This window comes from Schistocerca nitens, chromosome 8, assembly GCF_023898315.1.
Source record: "Schistocerca nitens isolate TAMUIC-IGC-003100 chromosome 8, iqSchNite1.1, whole genome shotgun sequence".
In the NCBI taxonomy this organism is placed as follows: Eukaryota; Metazoa; Arthropoda; class Insecta; order Orthoptera; family Acrididae; genus Schistocerca; species Schistocerca nitens.
The window spans coordinates 299,660,460-299,685,410 of NC_064621.1; the positions used below are offsets into that span (position 1 = coordinate 299,660,460).

The 24,951-nt window shown below is 40.9% G+C and overlaps 1 protein-coding gene across 1 annotated transcript in view; it reads right to left on the reverse strand.

Moving 5' to 3' along the window:
- Nucleotides 1-24,951, reverse strand: part of LOC126199008 (putative Ras-related protein Rab-33) — a 99,897-nt gene that overhangs the window by 45,048 nt on the left and 29,898 nt on the right. The window contains exon 3 of the mRNA XM_049935688.1: nt 6,789-6,938. Within this exon, the coding sequence (XP_049791645.1) occupies nt 6,789-6,938 (150 nt within the window). The remainder of the gene's footprint in view (nt 1-6,788; nt 6,939-24,951) is intronic.

The following is a 24,951-nucleotide window of genomic DNA, read 5'->3' on the forward strand; positions in this document are numbered from 1 at the left end:
GTGTCTTAAGCCACTCACTGCTGAAGACGAGGAACTGTTGCATGGCACCGCTACAGAACCGACTGATGGTGGCTTTATTGCATCCTGAATCCTCTCACCCAGATCTGTGATGGCATCTAAGAGAATTTCCGTCTGAGATACTGCTATGGCTTTAACATGAGGCAGATCATGCATTACTAATTGGAGGCAACTTTAACCTACAGAGTATAGACTGGGATGTCCATGCATTCATTGTTACCATCTCACTTAGTGAATTGACATTACACATGCATCAGTACTGTCACGCTCTTGGAAGTAGGTCCTACTCATGTGTTTCCTGTTTCGCAGTGAAGCACACATGTGGAACATGGTCAAAAAGTGTTGAGAAACAGGTTACTCTTAATGCTTTGAAAAAATCTGCTTTGAAGTTTTCCGAGGGACTGTATTCAATACAGTTGAGATGGTAATACAGGTTGAATGTATAGCAGAATCAGTAGCATCGTAGATTGATAATGAGGCGCAGTTCGTGGATCACTGGTTCACGTCTTGCCTAACTCACCATTTATTTTTCTATTTTTTGTTCAATTTGGAATACCTATATCTCACAATTGTAAAATTCATCATCGTTTTTTATGAATGGTGCATATCTTATTGTTTCTAATTACACATTGCACGCGAAATTCCTGTTTTCATTTCAAATATAAATTATTAATTGTCAATATTTTATGAAATATTGTTAATAAAGGTCGCTTAAATTAAGAAAACATAACAATTTAACTTTTTAGGGTAAAAATGAAAAACCAAATACTGTTTATTTGAACTATGTCCATTGTTTTATACCACAGATGTAGTCTCACACAAACCAGAGTGATAAATGTTGTAGAAACATGAAAAACAATCAGTTTCACAATATCGAGCATATCATACAAATTCCGCATTTTTACATGTGCCACTGTACCATTACAATATGAACTCAACAGAAATGATCTGGAGCCAAGTTAATGGATTTGGTCCAAGAAATAACAAGACTGTTAAGCTGTCTGACATACTGGAACTAACAAACACAGCTTTTTCGCATGTCACTGCTGAACACTGGCAGGATATAGAATGGCATGTCATAAAGAAGAGGAGAAAATGCAGCACCTGGATAGCTTCATGGATTCTGTTGTAGATTGACTCGTTATCAACGCAGCTGAGCCGTGGCTGGCTCATGTTATGCTTTGCATTAAACCTTGGTTGATAGTCTGTGATTAGTCTACTGCAGTTATCACGATTATGCTGTTACAGCAGCAGCGTGTATCGATATTCGCACCCTTGTACTATCTTTGGCATTGCGCTTATAGTTTCCGGCTGTGCCATGTACGGGCAGTTGGTCAGATGGTGTGGAGCAGGGAGGAAGTCTCCGTGGCGTGTGTCTGGCTGGGGCCACTGGCGGTGTCCACGCGCGGTCGGAGTGTGAGGGGCTGTTCCGATTGCTACGAGGTCCGTGGCTCACCGATCTGACACAAAAGTTGAGTCTTTACTTAATCTACCAGCCAGCCCCAACTGTTCACATTGTGTCATTTGAATTTTGTTATAGGCTGTTGGGACATTCCTGCGAGCAACAATGTGTGTTTTCAAGTTGGCGATATTCTAGCCGCCCTCCTGTGCAGTTTAACTTAACTTGATTATTTTTTTAATTGAAGTGCACCAGCAGAATCTTCTGCCTTATGGACTTTAATGTTCCGGTTACCTGCCCTGGCCACTGACAAATTCAGGCAGTGTATTTTCCTCATCGTGTTGTGGCTGTCCAGTACGGTATGTAGTTTGACAGCCAAATTTGTAATTCGTTGTGGGCGCCGATACCTTCTGTGTTGTTCCATTGAACTCCCTGTTGTGTGCTGGTAGGGTGGAGCAGAAGTTATCCTGTCACTTGGTCCACTGACTGTCTGTCGGTTGGGTTGCTGTCGGATTGCAAATTGTTCGGCCGACTGCCTGTCTCATCTAAGCGAGCATTAGTGTTTGAATTTCAGGCCAACCCTTGGAAACTTCTGAGTGCTGTTTGATGTGCTGCCTTTTCTTATTTGTCCTTCTTGTTTGTCTGCGTGTGGCTTCTAGCCGATTTTAATTTAAAGTTGAATTGCCCTTAAGGCATGAGATTGTTTGGGCCTTCAGCCTAATTTAGAGAAATGTTTTAAGATAAGGCCTTCTGCCTTTAAATTCAAATTCCTGTTTTGAGTCTTAAGTGATTAGCCTTCAGCCGGTTTTAAATTAAAGTTGTTTTGCCCTTGAGGTGTCAGATTGAATGGCGCATTTAGCAGGGAACTAAGTTCTAAAATTAATGTTTGGCTTGCTCTGTTTTTAATGTTTTCTTTACACTTATAATGTTTGTCAAATGAATAAAGTAGTATGTTCAAGTGCAACTGACAGCCACTCATTTTGGCCCCTTTCTACAAATTAAACTATCTGTCCTGTCCTGCGGGTATAGCAGGAAATCTCAGTAGCAGACGATGGTCCTAGAACTAAAACGTATTTCTTGAATTCGGAAATGGAAGGAGCTGAGAGATTACCAGATGACTGACTGTAATTAATACCTTCAGGGGCTTCAGTATTCAACAGTATGGTGAAACTTCTGCAGTATGGTTCTACATCACACATGGCTCGTTCAGCAAAATTATCACTCTTGTTTGCAATTAGAACACTATGTTAGGTGAGAATGAGAGCATTTTATGCTTTCCGTCTGGTCACCTACGAAGAGTACGGGAGTGCTGGAGTTTTGCTGAATATCATTTCATTCTCTTTAAAAATTAAATGGCATTCAAAGCTGTATTGTTTCTTTGCTTGTTTCCCTTTACATCTGAATTGCAACTGCTCGCATCATTGCAGATTGGTTGGACCAGCTGGCTGGCCAGTGCTGTCCATGTTTAATGCACTGATAAAGCTGTTGTCCTGCATTATCACTCATTTATGTGCATCTAACGCAGCATAAGATGTATGCTTACAATCGTACTTGACTGTACTAGACACAGCTTGGCTTCCGCTCCACGTGAAATGAAATCCAATGACATTCAAGCAAACACCGGAGAATACATGGCGTAATGTTTAGACCAGGTTTACTGTTATGATGAAAAGTGTAGTAAGTGGATTAAGGACGGAAAAGACCCACCATGGTTTAATAATGAGATTCAGAAACTGCTGAGGAAGCAGTGGCTGTTGCACCTTCGGTTCAGAAGAGAATGCACAAATGACAAGCAAAGGTTAGTACAGATTCATGCATCTGTGAAACGTTTACAACTACTACCACTGTCATACCTCAGCAAAAGATATGGCAGTGAACCTGAGAAAATCCTGGTCCTTCATAAAGTCGAGTGTTTCTACGGCTCTCATCCAGTTACTTGTCGATCATTCTGGTGTGCCAGTTGAAGATAGCAAAACAAAAGCTGAATTTTTTAAATTCACATTTCAGAAATCATTCATGCAGGAGAATCATACAAACATAACATTGTTTAACAGTCAAAGAGACTCCTGTATGAACGGCATAGTAAGAAGAATTGCTGGCATACAGAAGCCACTGAGGGAATTGAAAACAAACAAATGACCAGGTCCAGATGGAATCCCAATTTGGTTTTTCTAAAATTACTCTACAGCACTGATGCCTTACTTAGCTTGCATTTATCACAAATCTCTCATTCAGCACAAAGCCCCCAGGGGCAGGTGACTCTTGTGTATAAGAAGGGCAAAAGAATGGACCAGCAAAATTACAGACCAATATCCCTAACACTGGTTTGCTGCAGAATCCTTAAACATTTTCTCAGTTTGAAGATAGTAAATTTTCTTGATATCAAGAAGCTAATGTCCACATATCAGCATGGTTTTAGAAAGCATTACTCATGTAAAACTCAGCTCGCCCCTTTTCTTACATGATATACTGCAAACTATGGATGAAATACCACAGTTTCCATATTTCTATATTTCTGGAAAGTGTTGGACACAGTTCTCCATTGCAGGCTGTTAAAGAAGGCATGAGCACATGGAATAGGTTCACAGATATGAGAGTGGCTCAAAGAGTTCTTAAGTTATAGAACTCAGTATGTTGTCCTCAATGGCAAATGCTTATCAGAGACAAGGATATTGGCAGGAGTGCCCCAGGGAAGTGTGATAGGTCTGCTACTATTATCTACATATGTAAATGATTTGGCAGACAGGATCGGCAGCAATCTGCAGTTGTTTGCTGATGATGTAAGGTGTTTTTGTTGAGTGACTGTAGGAGGATACAAGATGACTTAGACAAAATTTCTAGTTTGGTGTGATGAATGGCAGCTAGCTCTAAATGTGGAGACTTATAAGTTAATGCAGATGAATACAAAAAACAAATCCATAATGTTTGGATACAGCATTAGTAGCACCCTGTGTGACACAGTCACATTGTTTAAATATCTGGGCAGAACATTTCAGACTGATACAAAATGAAACGAGCAAGCAAGGAAATTAGTAGGAAAGATGAATGGTAGACGTTGGTTTATAGTGAAAATTCTAGGAAGATGTAGTTCATCGGTAAAGGATACCACATACAGAAAAGTAGTACAATCTATTCTGGAGTACTGCTCAAATGTTTGGGATCCATAACAGTGAGGAAGACATCGAAGCATTCCCGAGGTGTGCTGTTAGGTTTGTTACTGGTAGGTTAGAACAATCTTTTCGAGGAACACCACTGAGAAAATTTAGAGAACCGGAATTTGAAGCCGATTGCAGAATGATTCTGTTGCCTCCAACATACACTGCACGGAAGGACCACGAAGATAAGGTATGAGAAATTAGGGCTTATATGGAGGCATCCAAACAGTTGTTTTTCCCTTCTTCTATTGGCAAAAGTGGAAAGAAATAACTAGCAGTGATACAGGGTATACCCTGCCATGTGCCCTAAGGTGGATTGCACAGCATTGATATAGATGTAGATCTAAAAGCGCAATCGAAGTAATGTGTCGGGTGCAGATCCCCCATCGCCCTAACTACACAAATGCCTCAGATGTTGAGACGGCTTTCTGTGTCTGATGTTTTCTTTCATTAACAGCTTATGTGCACAATCCTCTTGTGATGCAGACACTTAGCGAATCAACTGTGTCTTCAGTTTACTGTATGAATCTTGTGCAAGGGGTATTGTGATTACACCTCCAACTTCAGTTAAAAAGTGGTGGTCAAGCTGACTGGTTACTCCCATGTAATGAAAACAAGCTTCCATCTGAGCAAACCAGAGGGGCCAGATTACGAGGCCAGAATCACAGTAATCCTACAGTAAGTCATGATACTGTTGAACTTTGGGCACCCACAAAGTTTTGCAGTTTAGTACTTTGAAAATTGTATGGCCAATCACAACAGTTTTTACGCCTTCTTCTTTTTCTTCTTCTTCTTCTTCTAGTAACTGAAGGCTGGTCATGCTGGGGTCATCAATCTCAGAGTGGCTATTGGAATGTACATTAGGTAAATGTGCCTCTATTAAGCAAAGAATTTCTCACTGTCTAGTCCCCATGGAGCACTGATAAATAAAACAATCATCTATGCCAAATCAAGAGTGCCCTTGGCGGATGGCCCATGAACTCAGTGACAGTTAAAGGACACAGTACGTGACTGACTCATTCGTTTCAAATCTTTCACTCTACTGCAGAATGTAAACTGTTAGGAAACTTACTGACAGATTAAAACTGTCTTGTGCATCAATAACTTCAAGTTTGCCTGGAGACATTCTTCATTACAACAGCCTATGGTATGTTCTTCCTCTCCGGATTGTCACCCAAACAATTTTACATTTAGTGGAACAGTTAAGTGATGTAAATTTTACGTTTCCATAGTTTCTGTGAATGAAATGTAAATGTTATATGAATAATACACTGCCAGTTTCCAGTAACAAATATTTATTTGCACAACTAGTTTTGAGAACTCCCATCCTCATTGGTGTACTCATTATTCTTTCAGATAAAATAGATTTATTCACAATTCATCAAGACATGACAATCACGTAGTCAGTAATGTGGCATTAAGTCACAAGTATGTGACACTCAGGATATGACCTTTTCAATTCTTTTCTCTTTTTTACTTTTTTACTCTCTTTTTTGCTTTCTGTTGATATAAAAAACACACAAGTAGTAATAAAAGATGCTAACTGCAATGTACAATTAAGGTACCAAATAAAAACCGATAGTAACTACTGCGCTTTCAGAATTGTAGGTTCTTTGCATTACCTAACTGGAAATGAAAATAGGGGAATAAAACAAAAGCCTAATTATTTAATAATTCCATATTGAAAGTGGCACTCAAAACATATAATAATGTTTAAATAAAAGAATGTATTCCTTTCTACAGCTAAAACCTAGCTGTTTTATTGTTTTTGTTATGATTTTTTCCACTTCTTTTCTAATACCAATTATTTTAGTACTCTACTTCAAAACATATATTTATTTTTCGTTTCTAAAGTCCATGTTGAACACTGTCTTTTCTGTGATCTACAAATTTAGTTACACCCCTTTCAAAGATTAAAATAATCTTTTTCTTTTTTTTCTCGTAATTGCAGTTGTTCCCTTACTCTCTCTCTTCCATTGATTCAAGATGACTCAGTAACTTAAGTGTGACACACACACACACACACACACACACACACACACACACACACACACAGGGAGAGATAGGGGGGAGGGGGAGGGGGAGGGAGAGGGAGAGGGGGAGGGGGAGGGGGAGGGAGAGGGGGAGGGAGAGGGGGAGGGGAGGGGAGGGGGAGGGGGAGGGAGAGGGAGAGGGAAAGGGAGAATTATAATACTATTAAAAACTGAAAGTAATACCGGCATGTTGTGATGATCTGCAAACTTCTGTGCAGTGTTTGTTTTTACCACCTGTTCTTCTTTACAGTCACACTTATTTCCCACTAAAATGCGAGGAATGTCACTGGTGAGATTATGTCGATTGCATTCTTCAATCCAGTGTGGTAATGACTGGAAAAGAGACAGAGACACAATTATTTTTTAAAAGAATGTAAACAAATAATGGTGTAACAGTGAATACAGACACTATGTAGTATTGATGCACAGTAAATTGATAGGGTGAATCAATGTTTAGCAAAAAACATTATAAACAACTTTTCATTTGCAGAAAAAAAATTAATTTCTCAACATAATCTCTATCAATCACAGTAATTCTGATACAGTGAGAACCAAGCTAATGCTCCCATTGTCTCAGAAAAGAAATTTTAGGTTCAACTATTTTCAGTGTATACGATAACCCCTTTTCCTCCTGCAAGCCATTTTTTGTGCTTAGGAAACACGAGGAAGCCAAACTGCTAGGTCATCAGTCCCTTGTTCCGATTAAAATAATCCCACAAGAGTGGAAGTAAAATAATCAAGACATACAAAACACAGCTGGAAGAAAGGAGAAAACCACAAGAATGACAGAAGGGGAAACAAACACTACAATGGACAAATTTGGACAATAAAACCATAGAAAGACGCAAGAAACATGTAGAAGAAGATCAAAACAAGAGAGAAGATTACCATGGCTGGCTGACCATGAGAATGAAAAGGAGAAGCCAGCTACTCTGCAACACATTAAAACGTCCACCCTAAAAGCACTAGGGTGGAGGACACAGAGGGACAAAGGACATGTGCTAAAACTTAGATCAAATGATAAAGCCCACCCTCACAAATAAAAGGTAAAACTAAAGCTGCTGCTGAGGCATTGTCGCCCAACACCAAAGGTAGGGTGCTGGGAGAGTTAAAAGTCTGCCGCAGAGCAGCTAAAAGTGGGCAGTCTAGCAAGAGGTGGATGACCGTCATTTGTGAGCCACAGCGACATCGTGGTGGGTCCCCGCGATGGAGGGGGTAACCCTGTGTTAGCCATGTATGGCCGATGCGGAGCTGGTAGAGGACAACTGATTCCCTGCGAAAGGACCGCATGGAAGACTTCTACACAACCGTAGTTTCATTAATGACACGCAGTTTGTTGTGCGTACTGTTATGCCATTCCATCTCCTAAAGCTGAAAAACCCTGCGGCTTAAGACAGAAAGCAGGTCAGTTTCAGAGATACCCATCTCCACAAGCAGTTTCCGCGTAGCCTGTTTGGTCAGCCTGTCAGCAAGTTCTTTGCCTGGGATGCTGATGTGTCCTGGGGTCCACACAAACACCACTGAACAACGGGACTGTTCCAGGGCATAGATGGACTCCTGAATGGACGCTACCAAAGGATAGAGAGGGTAGCACTGGTCGATAGCTTGTAGGCTGCTCAAGTAGTCAGTACACAGGAGAAATGACTCACCAAAGCATGAGCGGATGTGCTCAAGAGCATGAGATATGGCCGCCAGATCTGCAGTGAAAACACTGCTGTTGAATGTGTCCTCCATAAACATATGCAAAGCCTACATGACCATAACACATTGAGCCGTTGGTGTAAACCACTTCATGGTCCCAGTACATGTTGAGAATCGAGAGGAAGTGATAGTGGAGAGCCGCAGGGTTAACAGAGTCCTTAGGGCCATGCAAAAGGTCCTTTTTTTTTTCCCCCAGAGTACATACGGAGAATGGCAGTGGTGGCGGACATACTGAATGGCCTGATAAAGGGCAAAAAGCTCGGCCGTAAAGCTGGAACACTGGTCGAGGAGCCGGTATTTAAAGGAGACGTCCCTGACGGCAAAGGAACAGCCGACACCATCGTCAGTTTTGGAACCATCAGTGTAAATAAAGGTGTCAATGGCGAGTCGCGCATGAAGTTCGACAAACTGTCAGCAATACACTGCATCCAGAGTACCCTCCTTCGGGAGCGAGCTGAGGTCAAGATGAATGTGAACCGGAGCCCGGAGCCAAGGTGGTGTCGGGCTCTCACCCTCTCTGAAGGTGGTAGGGAGGGCAAAATCCAGTTGTCGAAGCAGGCGACAAAAGCGGACTCCAGGGGGCAGCAGGGCAGACACATACAACCCATACTGACGGTCGAGAGAATCGTCGAAGAAGGACTGATAAGAGGGGTGGTTGGGCATTGACAACAGCCGGCAGGCAGACCGACAAAGCAGTACGTCGCTCCGGTAGGTCAATGGTAATTCGGCAGTTTCAGCATAAAGACTCTCGATGGGACTAGTATAGAATGCTCCGGTCGCAAGAGGTAGCCCCCAATGAAGGATGGAGTTGAGACGGCGTAAGAGGGATGGCTGAGCAGATGAGTAGACGAGGCTCCCATAATCCAGCGTTGATCGGACTATGGACCAATATAAGCAAAGCAGGACAGTGCAATCCGCTCCCCAAGATGAACCACTAAGAACATGGAGGACATTAAGGGAACGTGTACAACGGGCAGCCAAGCAAAAGGTCCAGAACAATCTGTGGCCTGGGTGTACACCATGGAGTTGTATGTGAATGGACCTCGAGGAGAGGTGGTAACAGGAAGGAATCCTGTTCAGATAGAAGGGACTGGATGTGAACCGCAATCGTAAGACCTGACCTGGGCCGCTGATGTGGGAGATGAACCACCTTGGTTGGGAAAAGGAGATGGTAATCTGGATGTGCAGAAGAACTACAAACGTGTGCATCATAACTGGCGAGCAGCTGTGCACACCTAACCTTCAATGGAAGGACTCCGGCCTCCAGAAGGAGACTGGGCACCGGACTGGTTCTAAAAGCCCCAATCGCTAGGTGAACACCACAGTAATGCACTGGGTCAAGTAAACGCAACGCTGCGGACGCCACCAAACAGTAAACCAGACTCTCGTTAGTCAAGGTGGGATTGAACAAGGGCTCTGTAGAGCTGCAGCAGTGTAAAGTGATCTGCACCCCAGTTGTTGTTGCTCAGGCAGCGGGGGTCATTGAGGTGCTGCCAGCACTTCCGCTTAAGCTGATGAAGGTGAGGTAGCCAAGTCAATCGGGCTTCGAAATCCAGTCCTAAGAATCAATATGTCTCCACTACAGCGAAGGGATCGCCATTCTGGTTCTGGATTAATGGTGCGATGCCGATAGAAATGCATGACACACGACTTTGCGGCTGAAAACTGGGAGCCATGGGCAAGAGCCCATGACTGCGCCTTGTGAATGGCTCCCTGTAGGTGCCACTCAGCAACACCAGCAGTGGAGGAGCAGTATGAAATGCAGAAGTCATCCACATACAGAGAAGGTGAGACCGACAGCCCTAGACTGTTAATAGCCACTAAAAATAGAGACACACTCAATATAGAGCCCTGTGGAATGCCATTCTCTCGAAGACGGGGGGAACTATGGGAGGCACCGATTTCAACACAGTAGGTACATAGGGACAGTAAGTTTTGGATAAAAATAGGAAGTGGGCCCCAGAGACCCCACTCATATAATGTGGCAAGGGTATGGTGTCGCCTGGTCGTGTCGTATGCTTTACACAAGTCAAAAAGATGGCAACCAGATGTTGGCGTCTGGAAAAGGCTGTTCAGATGGCAGACTCGAGGCACACAAGATTATCAGTGGTAGAGCGAACCTGGCGGAAGCCACCCTGACATGGAGCCAGTAGGCCACGTGACCCCAGGACCTAACCCAACTGCCGACACACCAAACGTTCCAGCAGCTTAGAAAGAAAATTGGTGAGTCTGATGGGCCAGTAGCTATCCACATCAAGCGCGTTTTGACCGGGTTTGAGCACCAGAATGATGGTGCTCTCCCGCTACTGCGATGGAAAGATGCCATCGCACCAGATCCGGTTGAAGATGACGAAGAGATTTCGGTTGTAGTCAGACGAGAGGTGTTTAGTCATCTGACTGTGGATCCAATCCAGCTGTGTCGGGGCAATATGCAAGGGCGCTGAGGAACTCCCACTCTGTAAATGGGGCGTTATAGGGTTCACTGTGGCGTGTAGTGAATGAGAGGAATTTTCTTTCCATCCACTGTTTGAGGGTGCGAAAGGCTGGGGGGAGGAGGGGGGGGGGGGGTAGTTCTCCGTCACAGAGGCTCGAGCATAGTGCTCAGCAATCATGTTTGTGTCAGTAGTTAACACGACATTGATGTTAATGCCAGGGACACCTGTTGGGGTCTGGTACCCAAAAAGACGTCTGATCTTCATCCAGACTTGTGAAGGCGACGTATGGCACCCAATGGTCGACACGTACCTCTCCCAACACTCCTGTTTCTGTCATTTTATAAGATGCCGAATGCAGGCACGGAGCCACTTTTAGGTTATTAGGTGCTCTCGGGAAGGGTGCTGCTTATGTCATTGTAGAGAACGCCGATGCTCTTTAATTGCCTCAGTGACTTCCGGCGACCACCAAGGGACTGTCTTTCGCCGGTGGCACCCTAAAGAATGAGGGATCGTGTTTTCTGCCGCAGAAATGATCATTGTAGTGACCTGCTCAATGACAACACTGATGGCAAAATGTGGGGGAGATTCAGTGGTGACAGCAGAGGTGAAGGCTTCCCATTCTGCCTCATTTAAAGCCCACCTGGGTAGGTGTCCATGGGCATGACGCTGTGGCAGTGACAGGAAGATGGGGAAGTGGTCACTGCCACACAGGTCGTCATGTGCACTCCAGTGGATAGATGGGAGAAGGCCAGGACTGCAAACCGAGAGATCAATGGCCGAATATGTGCCATGTGCCATGTGTGGGGGCGCCCGTATTTAAGAGGCGGAGGCTGAGTTGTGACAGAAAATTTTCCACTTCCCTACCTTTGGCCAGTAAGCATGGCGCCACCCCACAAGGGATTATGCGCGTTAAAATCTCCCAAAAGTAGGAAAAGGTTTAGGGAGTTGAGCAATCAGTGCAGCCAATACGTTCATGGGTACTGCACCATCTGGAGGAAGATATACATTGCAGACCGTTATGTCCTGTGTCATCCTTATCGTGACAGCCACAGCTTCAAGAGGGGTTTGAAGGGGCACAGATTCACTACATACGGAGTTCAAGACATAGACGCAAAATCCACCTGACACTCTAGTATAGTCGCTATGATTCCTGTAATATCCCTTATAGCCGTGGACGCCAGGGGTCCGCATTGCCGGGAACCAGGTTTCCTGGAGGGCGATGCAAAAAGTAGCCAGTTAGTGGAAAAACTGCCGCAATTCCACTGAAGGATTACATGATTGTGAGACTGGGGAGGCATGAAACAACTCTACATGGCAGAACATAGAACAGAATAGAATAGAATCTTTATTGTCACATGACATGTTATATACGATCATTTGATTGAAACATTGGTGACTCGTCAATGAATAATTCTATGCCTACCTAAGTATACCTAAAACAAGATACATTAAAATAATGCATATGGATGCTCCCAGAAGCACATAAAAAGATATTACATGTTAGATTTCTTCCTTTTTCTTAAAATTTCCACAGTGGTTTGAAATCATTCTTTTAAAGTATTTTTCATGTTTGTTTCTGTAGTTCATAAATATGGACATACTTCAAAGACCACATACTTTCAAAGCCCACATACTTTAATAAAAGTAGTATATATATTTACATCTAGATATTTAGATACATAGTTCACTTGATACAAAGTTAAGTATGGACACATATAAAAAGAACATATACCTCCATTAAAAGAAAACATAAGCACACACGTAGAATGTTATGTAGAAAAAACAGGAAAACAAAACAGATGTAATATCTCCTACTTGTCTTCCTCATTTATAAAATCATCCACACTGTAGCAGCATTTGCTTTTTAAATATTTTTCAGTGTTTGCACAGATGGATTCTAGCTTGCAGTCCTTCAACTTTGAATGGATTTTATTGCTAAGCTTCAAAGCCATGTAATATGGAGTATTTTCAAATAATGTTAGTCTGTGGCAAGGTAACATGTAATCTTGTTTGTACCTTGTTTCATAAGTAAGTGTAAATGAATTTCCCTCAAAAAGATGTGCGTTTTTTAACACAAAGAAAAGTGTTTCATATATAAACATGGAAGGAATCTTAAGTAAGTCAAGGCTTGCAAATAAAGGTTTGCATGATTGCCTATTGTTTGTTCCAATCACAGCTCTGGTAATTTTTTTCTGTAGCTTGAACACTCTGAGGGGGCTTCCTTTTTCAACTTTTCAAAAAATTATGCCATATCTTACAATTGATATAAAATATGCATGATACCCAATTTTCCTAACCACTAAGTCAGTTACTTTATTCAGAAACCTCACTGCGTAAGCAAAATTATTTAACTGCTTCAATAAGCAATTCATATGATCAGTCCATGACAAGTTTTTGTTTATGGTGACTCCCAGAAATTTGACAGATTCAGCAGTTAGCAGTTCTGTACCTTCATAACTTAACTGTGTTACATATTCAACAGTTTCTTTGGTCCTGAAGTGTACAATTTGTATTTTTGTTAAGTTTAGTTTCATAGCATTATTTATCCAATTTTCTAGTTCTTGAAGAGTCTGTTTTATTTTCTGTGCTAATTTTTCAGTGTTTTTACAGCAGACTACTGCTGTTGAGTCATCTGCATACAGAATCGTATCTGAAGTTACCTTACCTGGCATGTCATTTATATAATATAGAAATAGCAATGGGCCTAGTATGGACCCCTGGGGTACACCTGCTTGTATTTCCTTCCAACTAGAGCAATCTTTCTCGCCCTTATGTTGTATAACTACCCTCTGTTTCCTATTTTTGAGATACAACTTGAACCAATTTCATGATTTTTCACGGAAGCCATAAGAAGCTAATTTGAGGAGCAGTTGCTTATGGTTTACCATATCAAATGCCTTACTGAGGTCACAGAAGATACCGGATACATTCTCCATGTTATCGAGGCATTTGCTTATTTTAGTGATTAGTTCATGAATAGCATCCACAGTGCTTCGGCACCTTCCTAAATCCATACTGATTACTAAGAATAATGTTATGTTTTTTGTTATATTTTTCTAGTAGGTTACACGCTACGCACCCAAATATTTTAGAAATAATTGGTAGTATTGATATCGGGTGAAAATTTCCTATCTTGTCTTTCTAATTTATGATTAAAACTTTTTATTTTTATGCACCTATTTCACTCCTGACAATTTAGCATATAGCTTTAGATTCATTTGTGGCATCTGATATGTATTTACTGTTTGCCATTTGTTTTGCCTGTTTAACTACTCTACCAAACATTCTTTTGCATTTGTTTACATAGCTGACCATAGCTGTTCTTTGATTGCATGTGCAGTTTCCTCTTTCTAATACTAGTGATCCTGATGCCTTCAGTTACCCACGAGTTCTTTTTACAGTTTTTGCCATGTGCTGTTATGAAGGGGAAGCATTCATTGAAAACACTCATCAATTCTGATACGAAAGCGTTGTAGTTTGTGTTTACTGAGTACCACTTGCTGAAACACCAGGATGGTTCATTTAGTCTTGAGACAAATGTATTCACATTGTGTTGGCTGAAGTTCCTGACTCATTTCACTGTTACAGTTTTATCTAAATTTGGCAATGAGATAAAAAGGACTGAATGGTCAGATATACCTAATTCTAGGATGAACTTTTCTGTAGCACCATAGCTGATGCTGTTCATTATATTATCTATACATGTTTCAGAAGATACTGTTATTCTAGTGTACTCACTGAAGTTAAATGTTAAGCCATTTGTAGATAACATGTCCTTCAGAGAAACGGCAAACCTATCATCAGCTCTTACATTTATGTTGAAGTCAGCACAAATTATGACCTTTTTACATAACTTTTCTACCTGCAATCTATACAACAAGGTTTCAGGTTTGTCCAAAAATGCGCATGTAGCGGAATAGTCAGGGATATGATATATACTAATAATTAATATGCCGTATTCCAGAAGTTCAATCCAGCCACTTTCAAATAATAGTTCCTCGTTCAAACAATTAAAAGTCTGCCTGACTTCAAAGCTTAGTGAGTCTTCTGCTAGAATGCACGATCCTCCAAAACCGTTGTTTCTACAAAAACTCACAGCTAAATTGTAACCTGAAAGTGAGTTTATCAAGTTTATATTTTCACTTTTAAGCCAGTGCTCATTTAAGCATATAACTTTTACAAAACTTGTGTTCTCTAGAAATACTTCTAGTTCATACAATTTGTTCATCTTTCCTACTGACAGACCACCAATGTTAAGATGCATTATGAAATTATTACATTTTAAATCAAACAGAGAATCATTTAATTGGTCATCGAATGTGGCACCTGAGTGGGTCTTTAATTCTAAATTGCATTCTGTTATTTTGTTTCTTGTGGACCAAATTCCATGGGAATTGGTCCACTCTGTTAGTTTCCCTGTGAAGGATCGCCCAGCACAATAACAGACTTATTTTTACTTTTGTTGACGAGAGAGATCTCTTCAAGAGTATTGCTTATGTTAGAAGCTAGCATCCTTTTACCGTATTTGTTGAGATGCATTCCATGGTATGTGAAACAGTTTCTTTCATAGTTACTAATGTCTATCACCTTAACATTCACAAACTTGGCACAGAAGTTTTTCAGCTTTAAGTTAGTAAGTCTAATTTCTTTGTTTACGCACAACCAGTCTGGTAAGTCATACCTTAGTAGCAATGTTGTTACGATGACATTGATGAAACACAGGAACCGCAGCACTTTAAACAGCTTCTTAATAAAGGCACTAACTTCGTTCCTGTGGACGTTATTATCACACTCTTTGAGCACAGCACGATCAGTCCTTGGGAAATCAGAACATTCTTCATTAACACTCACTACGCTATCAAAATTTGCTCCCAGTTCTACAATGCCATTCACATTGTTAGTCAATAATTTCGGAATGTTTCGTGCATGACAATCGTCAAATTGTTTCACTTTCTTCTTTTGTAGCTGTTTTTCCACTGCTGAGCCGTTGTTTGATGAACAATTAGCATATTCCTTTGAAAAACCGTTACTACACAATGCTGAGATGTCTTTCTCAGTTTCCTGGTGTAGGTGGGTGTCTTCTTCTGATGAAGTACAGTTTGTACGGTGAATCAACATGTCCGCTTTGTTTAAATCAGATTCTTTATTGTGATCTTCTAGCGGTGGAGAGAAACGTATTTTCTATTCCAAAAGTGCACTCTTAAACATACCAATTTGAAGTGCTCTGATTATTTCGTCCTTTTTTCTGATTAATTCTTTAAATTTGTGTTCACAAGCATCACAAATGCACCTAAGACAAGAGCATGTAAAATCATCAGTTACAAATTTTATGATTACTTTGGAACATTTCTCATGAAACGAATGGCTAGTGTAGTTGCTACACTGGATACCCTTTAATACTTTCTTGTCACAAATCTTGCAGTTGTTTGCACTTTTAAGTTCGTTTTTACTGGTGCGACTTTCACTTACGACTTTTCCACACAGTGCCATCTCATCTACTGGACAGTGTACACGGTGAACATACTGTACAATCTGACAACCATTCTGCATCTATACACTGCCTATAATTAATACTAATTAATACTACAGTAGAACCGTTGTCGTAGTGGCACCTTAGGTTGACTTCATATGCACAGGATGTAGCCTTTCATATTTTCTCTTAGCCTAAGTGTAGGTCAGTCATCCCAGGGTCTTTTATTCCATTATTTTTCTTTCTTTCTGGAGAATCCTGCAGTCTGGTGAGTAAGGCAAATGGTACTCTCGAAAGTTGACACAGACTGGAGGTGGGGCACAGGGAGTATTGGGATGTGAAGGACGTCTACAATCCTGACAGGGGAAGAGATATGGCCCAACTTCCAGCACTTAAAGCACCGCATCGGGGGAGGGATATATGGCTTTACGTCACAGCAGTAGACCACCACCTTGATCTTCTCGGATAATGTGTCACCCTCAAAGGTCAAGATGAAGGCACAGGTGGTATCCTGATTACCCCTCACACCCCAGTGGACGCGCCAGACAAAATGAACACCTTGCCGCTCTAAACTGCTGCATGGTTCATCGTCAGACTGCAAAAGAAGGTCCCTATGAAATATGATACCCTGCAGAGGATGTCATTTTTATCAAGACTGACCCTGACCGCATTTTGGACAAGCCCTCAAACTCCCAAAACTTGTCCTCTAAATGCTCCACAAAAAACTGACGCTTCATGGACATAAAAGAGTCCCCATCAACTCTCGTACATACGAGGTACTGGAATAAATAAGCTTCGCTGCCATCCTTAGCCTCGCATTCCTCCCATGGTGTGGCCAGGGAGGGGAATGATTTGCGATCATATTTCTGAGCACTGAAGGTAGACCTCGTCCGCTTAGAGACTGCTGGTGATGGACCACCAGCAAGAGATGATGCATGTCATCCGCCCTGATGCCGCCCACACTGACCAGGGGCCCTGCCCATGAGCACCCCCCAGCTGCAGCAAAGGCCACCTGGTAGGATGGCCATTGCCGGGAGTCTCGATGCCCCAGGGGGACGGCATCTACTCCTTGGCATACATAAGGAGTTAATGGTGCAGGCATCAGCAAAGCGATCCCTGTGTGGTCAGGGGGCTACAATCAACAGGGTACATGGTGCCCCACCACAACGGACTGGCTACCGTGCTGGATATCAGGCGCAAACAAGATAAGAAGTCTATTATCATCAAATGTGCAGAAAGTGATACTGCACAGAGGATGGAGGAAAACGCACCCAGGAGGGTGACCTCACCCAACAGCTGGAGAATGAGCGGAAGTGCAGATCCACATCGACCATGTATGGCGCCCTTCCCCAATTGGCTCGCTCTTCAGGAAAATTTTGAAAAATGGAGGTCAAACCTTCTCAAACACACACACACACACACACACACACACACACACACAAAAAAAACCGTATTCTTCTTTTGTCTTCTTTTAAATGAATATGGAAATGTCACATAATGAATTAGGCCACGGAATTTTGAAAGTGTGCTTCATAACTCCTGGGAGTGTGGAGGTCTTACAGCAGGAGTGTTGCGATGGTTTCATAAGAATAATTTTTTGTTCTTTTTTCTTTTTCTCCTTTCTGAGTAAAGGAACGACATGTGCACTAGAAGTGATATCTAGTGGTCTGGCAAGTAAATGTTACTATGGCAGCATCTTACATGGCAGTTGATCATACTATGTGACACTCTTGTATTTATTCAATTACAATTACTTATGTGCATGCCTGAAAGAACACACACAGTTGATGATCCACAGCTATATTATATAAATTAAAATTAATCCTCTGCATTCAAATTCCTTGACATTAGCTGTATTAGGAACAGATTTACTATCCACGTAGTGGTATGTGTTGCTATAAAGCACAGTAACACATCTCATTTTCCTTTCACTAGACCAATGAAAGACGTGCACATGAAAAACATGACTTTAATTGATACTAATGTAAAGAGCATCCACTGTGCCCGGGTTTGTTGGAATTTATGTGCAGAAGAATGTGGGCACAGTGCAGAAAGCGACAATGGATGTTTAATTTGGACTGGCCAGTGAGGGGTCACTTGCACTTTGCAGTCATGCTTTTGGGATGCTGTGGACTCCAAAGAAGAAAGGGGTCTGATGACAATGGTCAGGCACTAAGGAAAAATGAATGTTGTTGTATAGAGTCTATGCCATGGTATCTTGATTAAGTACAAACTGATGGTTGTGGTCAAGTATTGAAGCATCATGTATAAAGATGTTGTCTGAAAAGCTCTGTTAATTGTCAGTTGTTGTGAATTGGGAACTAACTGGAATATAGAAGAATTGTGGAAACCATGTTTTGTAATTTCACAGTGAGTTGTTTAAATGTAGAAGCTCTCTTATAGCTCTCAGCCCTATGCAATCAGAAAAGAAGTCAGCAGTCAAATATGTTGCACTGCATAGCAGGACCACAACATCAAGACAAAACAAAATGGCGACTGGGAAATTCAGAAAAGAAGGTATCTGTTATTACAGGGAACAAGTAAAGACTTGGCATATCACAATATATCGATCACTTAAAATCAACCCACAACAGGAAAAACATCTGCGCCAATAGTGACACATGAAAATTTTTGCTTGAAATCTGATTTCACACTTATCAGGAGTGGTTGTCTTAACCACTGTGGCTATCCATGCACACTCCCCAGAGTGACACAAACTTCTGTATGACACACTGCCTACATCATGCAAGTATTACAAGCCTCGGCAGGCACACAATGACAACAGCATTGGTCTTGATTCCTCGTTGTCTCATTCTTGCTGCTGCAGGAATCCAAGTAATGTTGCGAGTACTAGGTGATGAATTCTGTGGGCTATGATATAATGATATACACAGTGTGACATATGGAACTTTGAGTCAGTCCAGGGTACTGCATGGACAGCCAAAGCGGTGAAGGCGATCACTCACAATAAGCAGGAAATCCGTGTGTAAGTCCCTATCCAGCAGTAATTTTCATACGTCACTATAGGGTAGCAGATATATGCCTAATACAGCTAATGTCAAGGAATTTGCATTCAGCAAATTAATTTCAAATTACAGTTACATTAGTTTGAAAGTTGGTTTGTCAAACTCAGATTGTTTGTAATTGTTGTTTGTCTTCCTGATTTGTGTTTCTCTGTCAACATAGACAAATTTTTAAATTTGAGTACAGAATGTGATATTTCAAATACATTATGTAGACCTAAGGATATGAATAAATAAAAATGAAGGAAGTATGACAACAGTTACTTGAGTCTCGGTTTTGTGTGTACTGCTGTTGCAAAGGTCATTTGTTACAAAGTCCTAGCTACTGAAAGCTTACCTCCTAATAAAATGAAACAACATATGAAGTTAAATCATGGAAGTTAGTAGTTTGGTAAACAAACAATGAGAAAACTTTTCCCACAAAGAAAGGACGGAACAGAAAGAAAAACACTTTATTATACAAGCTATTATTCTTAGAAAGGCTCTCGTTTCATCATATAAAGTTGCGTAGCATGTACCAAAGAGCAAGAAACCTCATACTGCAGCTAAAGACCTTATTTTACCAGCTGCTAAGAAACTGGCAAGTGTTCCCTGTCAGACAACATTATTAGTCACTGGATACTTGATATGGCTTAACAGTCCACTGGCAGAAAAACTCCAAGGTAATTGTGATATTATTCAGTTGGATGAAGCTAGAGACAACCACAATAATTAATTTTTGTGAGTGGTTGTTATACAACAATACATTTCATGAAGATCTTCTTTTCTGCAGAAAGATAACTCTTGGAACAGAAGTGACAGATCTCTTTGGAATACTTCACTCTTTTGTGGAAGAAAACAACATTAATTGGAAAAATTGTATGAGCATGTGCACAGATGGAGGTCAATGTAGGGCTGCCATTTTTGGCAGATTGCAAGCTCTGATCAGTAGTGAGGCTCCCCATTCCCTTTGGACATACTGTTTTTTTTTACCAAGAAGTACTGGCATCAAAAAGCAAGGCTCTGCCCTTTATATGGTTCTTCAGTCAGTGATCAAAGTGGTAAATTTTATTAAAAGTCAGCTACTTAAGACAACAAATGTGTGTTGATTTGAGGGCTGAGCACATTTCCCTATTTTATCGAAGTAACTCTCACTAGTTTTCATGCAGAAATGTCTTGAAAAGGGTATATGAATTCAGGAATGAACTTTACATTTTTCTGACAAGTTCGCAGGCAGTGACATTGTTTTGAAGCAGGCATATTTTAATGACATTTTTGAAAAACTCAATTCACTGAACGTATTCCTTCAAGATAGTATCTGGTACAGTCAGACAAAATTTCAGCCTTGAGAAAGAAACTACTATTGTGGAAGAAAAATATGCAACAAGTAACATGCAAGAAGCCCAAGAAGAGGTCTCAGAAAATTTCAGTAATATTAGATCTATTTTTTCACATGTTTTAAGTTGTTCCTATGCCCCCAGACCCAACCCCTTTCCTGCTGTCCCCTTCCTTGTCCATTTATTATCACAACTCTTATTACTCTAGGCAATTCCCTTCTCTATCAGCAAAACTATTTTTGTTTTCAATTCCCTTTTTATTGTTGCTCAATTTTTTAGATTACATTTATACTTTACATTGTTATTAATACCAAACTAGTAATAGCTGTCAGCTGATTTTCCCCACACTCTCCTTCCCTCTCCGCCTCCCCCTTTTCCCTTTTATTTTTGCTTTATTCTCTTGGCTATTATTCTTTCATGTCAATGTTAGTAATAGTATTTATAAATGTCTTTCACAAATATTATTATGCACTGTGAATCATCACATTTGTACACACTCCATCAGTACCACTAATTTATATTTATATTTTCCTAATGCTGTTTTATTATGGTATTTATGAACATTATTTTTCCACCAAGCATTATTACATTTGTATTCACATGACTTTAACAATGTCAATTTAGTGCTATCAATATTTTTGTACTATCAGTTTCTTCATTATATCACTATAGATTAATTTTTATCATATTTTATATTTTCACACTTATTTCAGTTTTAAATTTTAGTTTGTGATAGCTTGGATTCGTCAGCTGTCATAGTTCTTCATTTCCCTCTCATGCCACATGATAGCTCTTCTATCTGGGCACTCATACGAGATGCTAGTTTACCTTTTACAGCACACTGTCCACTTCCACCACACTGTGCCACACTGTCATGTCCGCCTGTTCCACAGTGCAGTCTGGTGTCCACGGCATGTGAGCACCTCACAGCTAACAGAGTGAGTTCCTCTTTCTATTGTTTGATTTTAGTGGTTTCAACTTTGGCTCGGTTTTTCACTCAACAGTTCCAAGGCCCCATAAATTTCACTTTGTTTTCGGGGTTCCCTCTTTTCTAAACTGGCTAACGCAATTGCACTGTCTCGGTTATGTTTGTAAGTGAGTTATCATTGGTAGCTACTTTTTTACAGTTCCACGTATGCACGTCTTACACTATGTTTCCTCCCTTACTTCAGTAAATTTGTACACATGAAGATGGGTGTATAATTTTCCCAAAACTGGTCATGTTTATAACAAAATAAAGTCACAAATGCAGCTGATATTTTGAACTTCACCATATTAAACTGATAGTCAGATAATACTCACACCTGTCAGCATCTGCTTTCTTTGAAACTGCAATTACTACATTCTTCTTGAAGTCTGGAGGTATTTCACTTGTCTCATACATCTTGCTCACCAGATGGAGTAGTTTCATCATGGCTCACTCTCCCAAGGCTCTCAGTACTCCCTGACAGCTCTGTCAAATTCTTCTTGCAATATCATATCTCCCATCTCATCTTCATCTACATCCTCTTCCCTTCCAACAACATTGCCTTCAAGTTTATCTCTATTGTATAGCCCCTCTACATATCCTCCCACCTTTCTGCTTTCCCTTCTTCGCTTAGTACTGGTTTTCCATCTGGACTCTTGATGTCAAACAGCTGCTTCTCTTTTCTCTAAAGGTCACTGACTCGTTCCACATAATTATGGTTTATCATGCAAAATGACGCATGGAGCATGAAACAAACAAACAAACAAAGTCTTTAATTTTCCTGCAGGTGGTAGCTGCCTTTCCCTTGGTGTAATATGCTTCTAAATCCTTACATTTGTTCTCTAGGCATCCCTGTTTAGTCATTTCGTACTTCCTGTCAATCTCATTTTTTAGATTTTCTATTCACTTTCGCTTTCTCCACTTGCTACTTTTTATATTTTCTACTTTCACCAATTAAATTCAGTATCTCCTGTGCTATCCAATAATTTATACTAGGCCTTGTCATTTTATCTATTTGATCCTCTGCTGCCTTCACAATTTCATCTCTCAAAGCTAACGATCTGTCTTCTACTGTATTCCTTTCGCCTGTCGTCAATCATTGCCTAATGCTCCCTCTGAAACTCTTAACAACCTCTGGTTCTTTCAACTTATCCATGTCCCATCACCTTAAGTTCCTATCTCTTCGTAATTTCTTCAGTTTTAATCTACAGTTCATAACCAATCAACTGTGGTCGAGTCCACACCTGCCCCTGGAAATGTCTTACAATTTAAAATCTGGTTTCAAAATCTCTGTCCTACCACTATATAATCAATCTGAAACCTTCCGGTGTCTCCAGATCTCTACCACATACACAACCATCTTTCATAATTCTTAAACCAGGTGTTAGCCATAATTAAATTATGCTCTGTGCAGCATTCTACCAGGCAAAATATAGATAGTGAATAAACGTGGAGAAAGAGATGTGAGTCACAATTTCCACTCTTGTGCCGAGCTTTGAAGAACTTGAGATGAAATAGCAAGCTCGTCCTTCCCATTGATTTTGTTGCAGCGATAAGATGTAACAACATTAAAAGTTGATTAAAAAGTGTTATGCCAAAGTTAAGAAAGAAATAACTATTATTATTTATTTTTCTTTCGACACTTCAGCTTATTTATCTCCCCCTCCCACTGCAAGTGGGATGTCATGTGTGGATGGAGCTATGCACTTTTATGTTGAAGTCAAGGTAGCTACAGATACAAAAACTTTGACACCCACTTGATTAGGCTAATGTTTCCCACTGCCAATCTCCATCCCCACAATGTTCTGCTTATTAAAATTGCAAACTAAAAACTGAACTTTATGTGAACTGAAATTCTTCAGAGGGTAGAATGGAAGTTCTTCTGCCACTGGTTTGTATGTGGATGTCACAAATCTTCACTTGTACCATAATTATACCAATAATACCTTCTTGGATGGCAGAAACAGACCAAATTTTTGTTCCTTTCCTTCTGATAAATCAGCTGTATACCATCCAGCTATCTTCAGAGTGAGCCGGGTGACTGACACTCCAGCACTTGCTCCAGCCTTTTAAACCTGTGGACTGGGCCACTGGCCATGCAGCCACAGATACACAAGGTGCCAGAGACATTGATTGGTGGCAAAGAGGTACAACATATGCACATGGTGATACCGAAGTATCACTGCAAGCTGTACCGTTACAGAGTCTTTGTGAGTTTATTACAGAAAGTGCCAGATTCCAAGATTTCTCCAAGCTGAAGCCGCTATCTGTATCAATTAAAATAGTCGCTAACTGACTACTACTGTCTCCCAGAAAGATGAAGTTGAGGCTAAAATTTCGATGTTAACTTGCACCATAGAGTGCCCAGTCTAAATACAGTGCTCTGCCAACACTGATTTGTAAGGTTGTAAGAGCCAGTTGTATCTGGGGTGTTTTGTGCATCTCTCATGGACTGTACACGTTGTCTGTCCGATGTACGAATAGCTACACTCACAGGGGATCTTGTAACCCCAGGCCTCCGAAGCATCAAATCATGTTTAATGGAAGCCAGGAGAACTGCTGTCTTCGATGAAGGGCAAAAAATCACTTTCACTTTGTGTTTGCTGAGGATGCATCCTATTTTTGACGATAGGCTTCTTGTGTATGGCAGAAAAGCCATGAATTTAAAACTTTCCGTGTCTTCTTCTGCATTTCTTATGTCCACTGTTGGTTTCATTCCTAATGCCTTATGTATCAGCTGTGGAGAATACCCATTGGCTTCAAAAGCTTTTCTCGAGTGTAGAAACTCATCCTCCAGACTGCTCTCATTGGCAATGATACTGACTGATTTTAGTTTGCCAGTGAAGTCTACAGAGTTACGTTTGTGATGAGTGCATTTTCCCACAGGAGGCTTTAATAATTTCACTAAGTATTTGATACAGTCGCAGGTTGGAGAGCCTTTGTTACTCACTATCAGATGCAGAAGAAAAACTTTCTTGCAGATCTTTGGAAGTCCATAAAGCCGTGGAGAAACCACACCATGTGGTATCACTCTTCACACAATTTCTGGTGGAAAGGGGTAGGTGTCCAGGAGCAAAGCGGTCTTCCTTACCACCTGTTTGCTGGGGTCTTTACTGATCTTCTGGTATGTGCTATCACTCAGTAAACAATTCATTTTATTACGATAGTTGTCACAAGATATTAAAACAATGCCATTGCCTTTATCAGCTGGAAGAACTACCGTCACAATACCCTGGCGAAAGTTAAATAGTGCAGCCCTCTCTGCCATAGAAATGTTACTCCTTTCTGGATGAGCCTTCATAACTGCTCAATGAGTTTTGTCTTATTTCTTCTGCTGAATCCATAGCAAGAGGTCAAACAGCTTCTTCAACAGCACTGATGAACACAGATTTTGGTAAAACCTTTGGTGTTGTTGCAAAGTTCAGTCCTTTATT